The sequence below is a fragment of the Bidens hawaiensis genome, unplaced genomic scaffold, assembly GCF_021521415.1.
Source record: "Bidens hawaiensis isolate Kalapana, Puna unplaced genomic scaffold, B.hawaiensis_p1.1 tig00021991_1, whole genome shotgun sequence".
In the NCBI taxonomy this organism is placed as follows: Eukaryota; Viridiplantae; Streptophyta; class Magnoliopsida; order Asterales; family Asteraceae; genus Bidens; species Bidens hawaiensis.
Genome location: NW_027493404.1, coordinates 297,825 through 311,307, shown reverse-complemented (window position 1 = coordinate 311,307; position 13,483 = coordinate 297,825). Strand labels below are relative to the sequence as shown.

The 13,483-nt window shown below is 36.3% G+C and overlaps 1 protein-coding gene across 1 annotated transcript; it reads right to left on the bottom strand.

Annotated features, from left to right (window-relative positions):
* Nucleotides 1-1,448: 1,448 nt before the first annotated feature.
* Nucleotides 1,449-12,746, bottom strand: LOC143564359 (histone-lysine N-methyltransferase ASHH1-like). The gene is made up of 10 exons (XM_077051661.1): nucleotides 12,703-12,746; nucleotides 10,500-10,564; nucleotides 9,545-9,701; nucleotides 6,791-6,877; nucleotides 6,598-6,682; nucleotides 6,311-6,404; nucleotides 5,834-6,032; nucleotides 2,799-2,833; nucleotides 1,967-2,372; nucleotides 1,449-1,851 (listed from the first exon to the last, which is right to left on the bottom strand). The coding sequence occupies exons 1-10, from the start codon at nucleotides 12,736-12,738 to the stop codon at nucleotides 1,621-1,623; spliced, it is 1,395 nt and encodes a 464-aa protein (XP_076907776.1). The 5' UTR covers nucleotides 12,739-12,746; the 3' UTR covers nucleotides 1,449-1,620.
* Nucleotides 12,747-13,483: the final 737 nt, after the last annotated feature.

Sequence of the window (13,483 nt, the reverse complement as noted above, 5' to 3'; positions counted from 1 at the left end):
TTTATATGGGTGATGTGCGGGATTAGAGGTGCACAAATCGGTTAACCGGCTAACCTATAACCGGTTATTTTGCTAACCGGTTTTTTTTTTTTTGCAGGCATTAACCGGTTATACCGGTTTTTCGGTTAGGGTAGTAACCGGTTTTGACCGGCTAGAGAAGCGATTTTGACCGGTTAGGCCGGACCGGTTAACCGGTTTTTTATAAAAAATAATTAAAAAATCGGTTAACCGGTTTATAACCGGTTTTGAAATAAAAAATACAAACCGGTTACTAACCGGCGGTTAGGATCAGTTAGTAACCGGTTAGGATTGGACCGGTTACAAAATCGGTTAGAAACCGGTTAACCGGTTTATGTGTGCACCTCTATGCGGGATGACCCTGGCTTGCAGGGTTTGAGTCCTGATCTCACCCGGTTTTACCGGCTCCTCGTTGTCGTGCCGTTTGGCGGGTGTGGGGGTCGGGTTTTATCCGGGGAATCGCTCAATAGGTGGACCGCTAGGGGCTCCGCCCGTCCGGACTCGTGGCCGGCTCGGGGTATCTTTAGCCAATGGGGGCCGCGTACGGAGTACCCGCGTTATTTAGTTGGTCGTTCAAAAAAAAAGATCTTAATTTTGAAGGTAAAAAAGTTGAGGTTTAACCTATATCAATAGCTACTACATAAGCAAGACTAATATCAAATGAGATAAATTTTGCTGGATAGTTGATTCATGATTGTGAAACAACCGGTTTGTCTTGTTGGGATAATTCCGATCATTACATTTATTCAAGACTTGTGTCAGTTAGGTAGTAGATGGCAAACATGATAATTTAACACATGACTTTTACTTTATGTCATATTGTCATGACACAACTTTGGAGACCATTTAGGGCACGTTACGTTTTGTATGAATAAATGGTGTGAGGCTTTAATAAATGTAGGGGGCTTTTGTATTTCGGTATTTTAATCGGCAAACATTGGAGTGCATAACGTGCAAATACAATCATCAAAGAAATAAAATACTTGCTAGTCCGTATGAAAAAACGTCAAGATCATAACTCTTTTATCATTCAATTTGTTGATATTGTTGGGAACAATTACAAACGAGAAAGACTAGTGCTTTCAGTGACGGCATTATCACAAACTCATCGAACTACGAAGAAACTCATAAACTTCATCCTTATGGCTTTCAAGTGTGTTAAGCCATTCAATAAATTTGTCAGTCCCCAACCTCATAAACAATATACTCATAACTTCAAGAAGCGTCTTCGGAGGAATCCTAGACAAATTTAGGGGGTGACTCACTTGATCAATTTCTTCTTCTATTCACCAAATCATAATTTCCTACAAAGGGCACAGTTTCTAAGTCTATGAACTCTAACACGAACAGATTAGAACTTAGACGAACAAAAAAATATTTAAAAAAATAAATCATATGCCACATAAAATACAAGCGCGTCATCTTATTCGACAACTAATTAAAAAAAGACCAGAATGAACAAATCTCACTTTTTAAATGTTGATTGCTAGTTTGAATAGTTGTCATCTCACTCTCCATGGTCAAATTCCGAAACCAAAACTATAAGTTGATAATGAAAATGATGTTTGACCACCGTTGACTTTTCAAGAAGTCAACAGCATACTAAAGATCAGGATTTGGTTCATTTGTATGGGTAGTAGGGCAGACCACATTTTTGACAACTGTAAAATAAAGATCAAAATCCGCTTTTAGTTTAGAACACGACGCCTCTATCCACTTTTCAGCTACGCTTGTTGGGAGAGAATCGAGGCTGTCCCTTTCACGTAGTTCAATCACAGGGCGTATTTCATCGTACACAGAATCAAGTTTTGTGGTTGCTAAATTTCGTTCCTCCTACACCATGAAAAAGGGTTTAACAGAACATGTTAATTTCAAACGGGTTAACCCATTTATTAATGAACGGGTTGTAATGTACTTTAAAGAGAATGTAGAGCATCATCCTGCTTACCTCACATTTCATAAGTTCATCTTGCACTTTCTTTGAGGCAAAGAGTTCAACAACACGTTTTCCATTGACCTGTTTCCGACCAGATAGTTTTTGCTTCCTGTTTGGAACGCGTTTAGCTGCCCTTTTTGCAGGACCCGTACCTGACCCGTTGCTAAATTCATCATTAGTGCTCGGTCCAGAAACTATTATAGCAGTCTGACTACTTTCTTTCACTTCACTCTTGATATTATTACCAACAGCTCGAGCATTAGCTGACCCTAAAAAACTTTCGTACTTGTATCCAAAACCATTGTTGTTTGACTCAAAAGACTCGGTTTTGACAGTTATCAGTGCGTTGGTAACCTTGACCTTATCCAACGGTTCATCTTCAGCAGAATCATAAAGGGGGAATTCGTCAACCGTGTACCTATAGAAAAAAAAAACGTTTTGAGGCGGCAAAATGGGTTAGATAACAGCCAAAATGGACGGGTCAGAATGAGGTAGGGTCAGGTTGGACCGGACAACCGCCTCTTTTTGGTCCAGTTTATTCAAGTTTGTAGAATAATGTATTATATGCGATTAAAAACTATATTATTTAAACAATAATGGTAATTTCTTTTTAATAAAAAGATTCAGGTGAACATTTGAGTACTTTTTAATATCATACCAAAATTGTCACCTCCATCATTTAGAATACAAAATCTTCAAAAATAAGCAACAAGAAATGTTTTGTCATGTGACCAAGAAAATAAAGAGTATGACCAAGCATATAGTATTTCATATTTACTAGTATAGCTAGATAGCATATAGTACATAGACACAAATGTACAAATATGTATGCAGAATATACTACCTGTCATCACCATCTTCCCACACATGGTTATGCTCCTGTTAAAGAAAACAATGTATTAGATGGATTATACAAGGAACGAGACCTATTTTCCTAAAAAGAGCAAGACAATTGATATAAGAAAAAAGAATGCAAAACGTTTAACAAGGAACAAGATACAAATGAAAGCAATATGTTAAGAACAAGTGGGGCCCGAACACGACTATTAACTTCAGATTGACATATAAGTAAATCCACAGAATGTTAACAAATTAACAAAACTTGATGAGCAAGAAAAGGGAAGATAAACACAACTAATAGAAACAACTAAAGGTGATTGATAAAAATTATTGTTCTTGTAGTGACTTATAGTGACTTACAACAATGCCGGGGTCTATTGCAATACTATCTTACTTTGTCCCAAAAAGAATGTTAACTTCCAAATTAAATTATCACTATAATGCATTCTTTACAGAATCCTAAAACTACAAGCACTTCATAGGGGTAAATTGGCATTTAACTATTTTAAATTGCATTACTTTCACTTTCCTAAAACTGTGTTTTATCTTGTGAACCCTTGTTTTAGGACGGAAGGGGCACTTGGAAGGAATCTTAGATGACACTTGAATAATTCATGTAAAGATCATATTAGACAAAAGGATCTTGGTATTGCAGCCTAAACAAGTTTAATTGTTCCTTGCAGCTACTATGCAAATGAAAAAAAGTAAAAGTAATACATCTTATTTTATTTATAAAAATGAGTCGGATTTATAGGAAACCTTCAAAATCAGTTGTTAGATGTAGTATTCTTTGTGCGGGTACACCAAGTGTTCAAATTTACGGGGAACCTAGTCCAGTATAAAGCTCAACAAAATTTTGTGTTACGAGTCAACCGATTCATACCCCCCCCCCCTCCCCCAATACACATGCGCAGAGAATACTACATACTTGCTGAGAGTATCACGACTGATTAGAACGAGATTCCTTGAGACTGAAGTTACCCAACGGTGACTCAAAACAATTTGAACTTATCTGAATCAGTTATTCCAGCAGCAACGGCAGAACACTAGATTGAAACAGTAGTTGCCGACAATCTTATTCTGGTATAGCGGCTGTTAGCGATGATGCAACAGCAATATTTGGGTGGTGCAAACACAATCAAATTCACACTCACAAACTGCAATTAAATGAGTCTGTTTGCACTGCCCCATTATCACCGCTTAACAGCTATCGCATGATTCGCATCAGACCAAGAGCATTGGAAGATGCTGTTTCAATCTGCTGTCCGATCACTGCAGCTGGAACAACTGATTCAGATCTGTTTAGATTGTTTAGTCACTGACTGGTAACTTTAGTCACACAGAATCTTGTTCTAATTGTATTTAGTGTGAAAATGGTGAGTGTTTTTGAAAGTTTATAAGATGCATAAAAAGCTTAAAAACAATAATAAAAATGGTCATACCATAAAGGAATTCCAGAATGGCCATTGCGTGTGTAGTTTAACCACTTGGATTCTATTTGAGAAAGTTGCAACTGTCATGATCTTAAAGATACAAAATTTAATACATAGTTATCAAAAGCAATAAGCGCTCGGAAGCGTTGAGGCTTCACCTAGCGCCCAAAATAAAAGCGCAAAAAAAGCGCCCGATTTAAAAAAAAAGCGCACATTAAAAAACAAAATTTTAACTAAAGTAGAACATCTTATTATAAAAACAAAGATTCATTCTTGAAACAGTTCATAGTATTTAGTCATGTTTATCATAATTTGATATATAAATAATAATAGTTACATAAGTATATATTAAAATTTAATATATACTTATGTAACTATTATTATTTATATATCAAATTATGATAATGATAAACATGACTAAATACTAAACAACATATATTGTGTTATATTTATAAAAGAAAAATAAATAATAAATATAGAAAAAAAGCATTAAAACGTATATATATTAAATAATAAATAATAAATAAGTATATATATTAAATAATAAATAATAAACTAGTTGAGCCCTTAAATAGTGGGAGTTTTAGTTTTTACTTGAGAATAGGAAGAGGTGGGTTAAATGCCATTTAATAATTAATTAATACCCATGCCATTGAGAACAGGAACAGGTCAGCGCTTTTTAATATCGATGCATTAAAAGCGCATTTATTGCGCCTCACCAATAAATGCTCTTAAGCGCCTTAAGCGGACGATTTTGATAACTATGATTTAATAGGATTTTCTTATTCAGTAATTGGGTTCATATTGTGAGGTCTGCCATGAAATCTTTCAAACTCCACAGCTCAATTAAAAGAAAAACTAGCATGAGATTAGTTATGATGAGCATTATTTAAATTAAAATTGCACAAAGGTTCCTTTGTCAATTTAATAATGCAAAATCCTTGTCACGCTGTTACGATTCAATCATGGCCCTATCACCTAATGCAATACGTGAAAGAGAACTGATGGAAAATCTGGCAGGCAATTCAACTTTAATATTACAAAAGTAGCCATAAAGACATCATCCAATCAAAGATCAAAAAACTAAAGTTAAAGAACAAAAAAATCCAAATGAGATAAGTTGGAGCTAAAATTTCATATAAAAAGCCTGTTAAATACCAGTTAACAAGTCACATGTCTTAAACACAAGCTTAAACTGGTGTCAATTTTTTGAGTTACAGTCAAAACAAGCTGGGTCAGGTTGCGTTAACCGGCAAATACTTTTTTTATCCACAGAAAAGAATAAAAAACACCACTTAATGTGATAAGTTGATAACTATGGTTACAAAAGAATATAATCATAACTATATATGTTGCAATGTCACGATTTAAGGGGTTGTATGCATCTACTATAGACTTTGAGTGACTTTCAGCCCATTTACCCCTTCCCCATTTAGTTATATCGTTTATTTGACACGCTTGAGATAATCACACAACCCTTTTCGACCCTTTCATAAGTAAATGGGTCAAAACTGTTACCGCTAGTGCTATCTGCTTTTGCCAATATAACAAAGAATAAAGATATAACCATGCATTTAAACAGCTAATGCGTTGAAAAGAACTTCACCTGAAAACCTTGAGACTTTGCACCAAGAAAAATAGAACAGTTAGGGGCCCCACAGAGACAACGCACGTTAACACCACCATACCATTCAAAGTTATAGTCATATGCCAGTTCTGTTTCAACAGAAATGTCTTGGGTTGCAAAAATCCCGACCCTTGTTTCCCCCAATACCGTCCACTTCCTTGTCTCACAATTCGGTTGGCTGCAGCCAACAAGAAACAGTTAACCCACCAGTAGACGGACCGAATTAATGGGCAAGTTGGGTAACAGGTCAAACCCGGTAATTTATTACTTTTTTTATTAATAATTAGTGTGTAATGTAGGATAAATTTAGGATGTTTTAGTGCTGATATTTGTTGAATTTACCAGTTTGACCTGCTAAAAGAACATAGCCCAAGTTGATCCCTTCAAAAGTAGAGTGAAAATTGCCAGCTCTAACCTATAGCTTCTGATAATATTTTGTTTAGCAGTGTAACTTACCAGGAGTGGTTAATGAATCTACCAAGGCTTCCTTTCCTGGTGGCATCAATATAGTAAGTGGCATTAAGAGAGATTATATATGCATCCCTTAAACCTGCACCCAAATTTGAGTTTATTTATAGAATGATTACTTAGTCAAAAATGATTACAGAGGTTATAATTTTGATACAATGTAATAGTTGGTCAACTTTCGGCCCGCTCTGCTTTTATATTGTATATGTATGAGTATGACTTATTAAAGATGAAACATAACCCATAAGTAAAGAGTCAAAATTGCCACGCTGTACCTTCAGCTTCATAAGTTTGAGATCTGAGCTTTGCCTCATCTGAAGAGATTACTTCTCCACAGTATTCAATAATGAACATTCCAGCCTAACCATATAAAATTGAAAAACACAGCAACACGTAAAACATTTATATCTGATAACTTGAATCCTACAACGTTAACAACCGGCATATACATATACATAAACATGTTACCTTAATATTTTCATCAGCTAAAAGACCCCACCCACGGCCCTCAGTCTTGAATAACTTTGTCTTTGCATATTCAGATCTTTGAAACCTCTGAAAATGGTGAAAAGCTACACATTAAAACTAATCACACAATATGATTCCTTCATGGCACTCAAGATGATAGGGTTTGATATATTATGCATGTGGTTAATTGAGATTAGAGAATAGAATAAGGCAAACAAGAGACCGAACGATTGTATTACGAAAACGTAAAGAAAGATTACAATAGGTTCCCGGGCCTAGCCCTCTCTCACCGCATACGCAGGAGCCATGGCAATGCCATCTTAAACATAAAACATACTCTCCTTCCCTATTAGCTATTAATACCTATTTATAGAAATATAAGTTGCACTTGACCCCCTGCTAAAATAGACAAATGACATTTAGAGTAGAAACTAGATACGATTCCTATCAGTACTCCCCCTTTCAAAACAATCTTGCCCTCAAGACTGGGAAGAACAACTGTCTCGACAACCAAGCGGAGGCTTCCCCAAGAGCATTTTCAGAAGGACGGCCCTGCCCATGCACCACCCAGAAATGACTTGGAGCAATCAAAAGCTGAAAAGTCTACCTGAAGACCCCAAAAAGACTGTATACGGTTTTAGAAGTGAGACTGTTAAACCAAAGATCAAGGGTACCGTTCCTTCTTTCCAACCAACACGTTGATCTCCAAGTTTGAACGAAAACGCCTTTGTCACAGCAGTGGTGTTGTATTCTCAGCTGCGTGCACTATTGCAACAGAGTGCAATCGAGCAACATTCATATAGCCAATCAACAAATGTTTTGCAAGGTCTATGGAATCAGGAAGCTGTTGACATACTATGGCATGAGTTAGAAAAGCTACAGGAAGTCCAAGTCCACCGGCTATTGAGATCAGCAAACAAATCGGGTCTACCATGGAAGGAAGTCAATTTGAGTGAAACAGACCAATATTCGGAAATCCGAGCGCCCCTAAGATCTGGAATAGCTTTTGGAATTGGAGAATTAGAATCAATTTTCGGAGAAAAACCTGAGCAATCCCAATCCGCACTTGTGATTGCATCTTCAATCCAACCAGAGTCCCAACTCGGTTTCCATTCATAAGTTTGAACACGCAATTCACTACCGATTTTGTATCGACTTTGAGGAACACTAGGTACAATATTTGTAGGCCTGTGAAAACAAAATTCATTGAATGAAGCTTGAAATCACCAGTATCATGTGGATTTCCAGTCATATTGGAAGAAGAAGATAGAAGCGGAGCGCCTGGAGGAAGTCTTCCATATAACGAGCCCAGATCTGGAGAGTATCGGCCCACAACCATTAGCTGCTTCACATTGTGGCCCACCCATGTACGGGAGCGTAAAGGCCACCTAAAGTGATCCGATATGGCCCAATTATCATCTATCAACCCCAATTTGGCCTGGTCGGTTGTTTTTTTATCAGATCTGGGTAGATCATCACCACCGCCAACCTAATTCGCTTCAAAACGGGATATTATTGCCTCCAATTGAGCGATTAGAGATGGAGAATTAAGAAGAGAGCCAGAGGAACGATCCACCGCTAAGTCAATTTCCAGATCTGAAAATAGACCTGGTCGGTTGCTTTTTTATCAAATTTGGGTAGATCATCACCATCGCCAACCAAATTCGCTTCAGAATGGGATATTATTGCCTCCAATTGAGCGATTAGAGATGGAGAATTAAGAAGAGAGCCAGAGGAACGATCCACCGCTAAGTCAGTTTCCAGATCTGATGATAGATCAAGAAGGAGTGATGGAGACCTGGCTAAGTCAGATTTGGAACCCGAAACAAAGGAAACGTGACTGGTGAATCCAGATCCTGACGAACCATCATCGATTTTCTTCTCTTGCGACTTCATCCAAGCCACAACGACCTGACGAAATTCCCGTGACTCCTCCCGATATGCTATTAACGTGGAGAGAGCAGCATTGATCTCAGTGATATCTGATTGTAGTTGTTGAATCTGCTGTTCATGAATATCCAAGCGAGCTTGTTGATTCACCATGGTGTTGGCAGGTCAATGGCAAGTCGGACCAATGATAGAGTTTCATATATAATGCTTGTGGTTAATTGAGATTAGAGAATAGAGTAAGGCAAACAAGAGACCGAACGATTGTATTACGAAAACGTAAAGAAAGATTACAATAGGTTCCCGGGCCTAGCCCTCTCTCACCGCATACGCAGGAGCCATGGCAATGCCATCTTAAACATAAAACATACTCTCCTTCCCTATTAGCTATTAATACCTGTTTATAGAAATATAAGTTGCACTTGACCCCCTCCTAAAATAGACAAATGACATTTAGAGTAGAAACTAGATACGATTCCTATCACAAGAACATGAGATACTTCCAAAATTAAATTATAGAAAATAAAAATAAAGAACACTGAGACACGCATATTACTTATATTACTTGAAACCCAAATATCTGTTTCTTGATAGGCCAAAAATACAAACATGCTAACACAAATACTTTATAAAAACCAACTTTAATGCCTCCTAAAGTCATGTCCAACTTAGTTCAGGCTGCAATGATGTATCTACAATTTATTGTTAACAAAAAAACCCATGAATATATAAACAAAAAGTCCTATCAGTTTAAATACATTGAATAACAAAACTAATGAAACATAAGTAGACCTTAAAATATTATAATAGCATAAATGCTTGAAAGAAAGCGAAGTTACAATAAACTAGTGCCCTCCCTGTCATTACCTGGTTCTTGCAATAGCTGCCACATGGGCAATATCCAGGTGTGCATTCTGTGTTGGTTAACACATTCAAACACATCTCTCCACATGCGAACTCAATTTTGTTAGGATCAAACTTGCATTCACAGACAGCAATATCCTCTTCTTTTTTCTTTATATGCCTGGAAAAGAAGAACTTCAAAACGCTGGTCCAAACACAAATGATACACACACGTACAATTCAACAGCCAGAAACAGACAAAACAAACTGAAAAAAAAAACAAAAAAAAAAAGGTAAACTATGAGTGAACTGTCAAAATATTTGATGGCTTCACACAACCCTTAATTTTCTTAAACAAAATTGTCATACAATTACAACAAATTTAAAAAACCATTCCATAGAAAGCTCCTCCTAGAGGATGCCACTGTAGAGATTGTTGAGCTCATCCAATCAGTAACGGTTATGTATTTTCAAAAAATGCAAATCTGGTCCATGGATTGCAGTTTTTACTCAAAAACAGTCTATAACAATGTTATGTGCTATCAGGTACAAGATGGTTCCCACATGTTCTGTGTAACCACCAATTTGGGCCCTCATCTTTTGATAAAGACTGTTTTGACCTAAAACAGAATATAGATCACAGCAAATTCTCATGAAGAAATTATTTATAGATGTTAAGTTAAATGGATGGTCAGCATGTAATGAAGTTTTTTACTCGCAACTTACTAAATAATTTTATTTGAATTTTTTTTACATTTAGAAACATGGTGTTTGACGGCCATTACTCATCAAGCTGAAGCATATAAACTAGCACACTTAAATTGCCTATTAGAACCTATTAGACAAACATATTGTATTGTTTGCATTTGTATTAAAAAAAACTGAAAATGAAGAAACACCATATACATACAGAATTTCTATAAATCAATGGACAAAATAATTTCTCATAAAGGCATAATGTAATGTAGAAATGACATACTTCCGTCCTGAACGCTCATTCCGGGTAATGTGTATGAATGGAGCCACCCCTTCTGGTAACTGAACCTTAAAACACAATGTTCATTGCGTTAGTTGAAAATAACATAAAGCATAAAGCAGTATCAGAAATTCATATTGGATGGAGGTGGAATATATCAAAAATTCTAACACCGATTAATGTGAATCATACTGACATCATAGCCACTAAGAGGGCATGCAAAGCTCTTCAAAGAATCAAGAGAAAAAGAACACTGCAAATGTCCTTAATGCGAAGCTTTAAAAAACTGGATGCATGAGGTCAAGTCAATTTACTTTTATTACAAACCTCACAACTATGCATGTCCTTAGTGATATTTGTTATTTAACAAACTTAAAAACTGTTTACTACAAATTCTGGTTGGATTGAATACATCCCTTTTCACTAGCGTATATTACGGCTACTAGATCAGCAATCTCGTTGATTTCATGGTTTCTACTTTCTACTGAAGTTAAGGTTTTAGCCATATAAGAACCAATGGGAAAATGTGCGTAGTTTAAAATGCTCGTTCAAAAGTGGCTTTTCAAACATTTTACTCATACTTTCCTGCTATGTTCGATCTCTTGGTTTGAGTTGATTGACTGTCAAATAAATGTTTTGATTGTGTAACCATTTTTTAGATAGCTACAATAATTAAGATTATCAGAACCAGTAAACTTAGGCTTAAACGATGAATATAAATCATATCATCTAGTAACCAGGAAATTATTATGCTACATCATACAAATCAAGATGAAGCCTTCAGTTGAAAATTTTTTCTTGCAAGTCTCTTTTAGGGGTAAAAGGCAATTAACTGATTGGCATCATGTGCTTAGTACTGAGAACTATATTGCAAAACATATGAACTATTTAACCTTACGATATCCAGTTTATGTAATTGAGCACATTTTTTCTTACCAGAAGTTTTGCCCACCTAAAACTATTTTGTTACTTCTTAATTCAGAAAACTCTTCAGATAACAAAATTCAAAACAATAAAGCTTTGGAAATACAAAGGTGTTGATGAAACATTAGTTGAGAACTCTTTGTTCATTTGTCCATTTTGACCCATATCCATTTTTGTCAAAACACGTTCTGACCTGAATAATGACCATTTTTAAAATTTGCCCGTCCTGACCCAAACCTAATCTGACCCATTACGTCCAACCCAAAATGGTTGTTTTGCCAGCATACTCACAACATAACATACATACTGGTAATCACATTTCAATAGTAATGCGTTAAATAATGCAATTCCTTGTGCAAGCTAGATTAACTTACATCAAAGCTAAAGTCAAAAGTCAGACAACTGCATGGAATTACTGTAATGTGTTATTGTACTCATAGTGAGCTCACAGGGCTTTTTGAATAATATTCTAAAGGTGTGGTATCGTGTTAATGTGTAAGTTTCAAATGTAACTAATACAAATGTTAGGACAAAATCATGCATCCAATTTATCACTAATGGTGTCATTGGTGTAAAATTAAAAACGTAACAGCAAGAAAAGAAACATCACAAATCTTCACTTTTGGTATAAATTTAATGGTAAAAACCTGTCACCACGTATCAAAAACCAAATCTAACTTCTCGGATAAGGAATGTTACATGTAGGTAAAGACGATAATAAAGAAAATTCAACAACTATTGAATGTTGGTTATCAACACCATGTGTTGTAATTCCTGATGGTGCATAAAGTAAACTTTGGGTATGAGTGATCAAAAATCCGAACTAAGGAAATATATCTAAATAACAGCCTACTGCAAGTAAGAGATTTGTGAACATCCATAAGTAGGAGTATAGTAGGAGCAAGGTTGCGGTATGCTCGCTTTCCCAAACATGAATTTTGGGATTGTTGATACGTTTCCTCCCTTGTCCATCCATCATAGATGACCGGGCCTTGTCCATCATTTGCTTATACAACAACACTATTTGGGGCTAGGCCTATAATCTTCTTAACAGCCCATGATAAATTGCACTTTGGCCTAAGACTCAGGTCATCTATGGTATGGTATGATTGATAATAGATAGTTTGGTGGTTAGGTTAGTAGAGTTAAACTTAGAGTAAAGTAACAAACAACAGTGTGTGTGTGTGAGTAAGTTGCTAAACATTAACAGAAAGCAGTTGGAATAATTAGATAAATAACAACTGAATTGAGGAAGGTGAATAATAATAACAATAATACTTACTAGGTTGATTCTGTTTGAGTCAGGCTGCTGCTCCATTACATTACATTACAGCAGTCAGTTGGCCTAGAGTTGGTTTCTGAAACAAACAAACAAATAGATGTGTTTATCGATTGATTGATTGATTTCCTGTATAAAGAATATGAGAGAAAATGTATGGTTGTTTTACCTGAGGATTGGATTGGATTGGATTGGATTGGATTGGTATTTTAGTGATAAGGGAGGAGGGTGTTGCTGATTTTGGCAGTCGATGCCAGCAGATACCTGACCCTAGAAAGAAAGAAAGAAAGAAAGAAAGAAACAAAAGGAGATTGGTTTGGCGCTGCCCGCTTGCGATTCAACTTTTTCTTATGGACTACGCCCGAGTTTCTCTCTTTGTTTTGCTAAGCCCGTTTTCTCCGGCTACTCTTTCACTATCTAGTTTTGACAAACATACCCTCAATTTAATTTCGATACACGCCCCCCCCCCCCCCCCTTCAAGGGGATCTGTCAGGAAATTCACATGAGCTTCTTTTTTTGCCGAGATCTCCGCTCGTTTCAACACATTGCAAAGGACATCTCTGACCAAATCATGTCTATATTTAAAATCCGAAAGCTCCTTGCAATGAACGGCATGTTCACCAAAATTATCCAAATAAACTTTACGGCACACGGGGCATAGTTCATCAACTGAGAATAGTGGGAACATTATACGATATTTAACAATAGACCAGTACTCCACTGTCGACATGTGTTTCCCTAATGTAACAACTCGGATTTTAAATTTTTATTTTATTAACCGTTA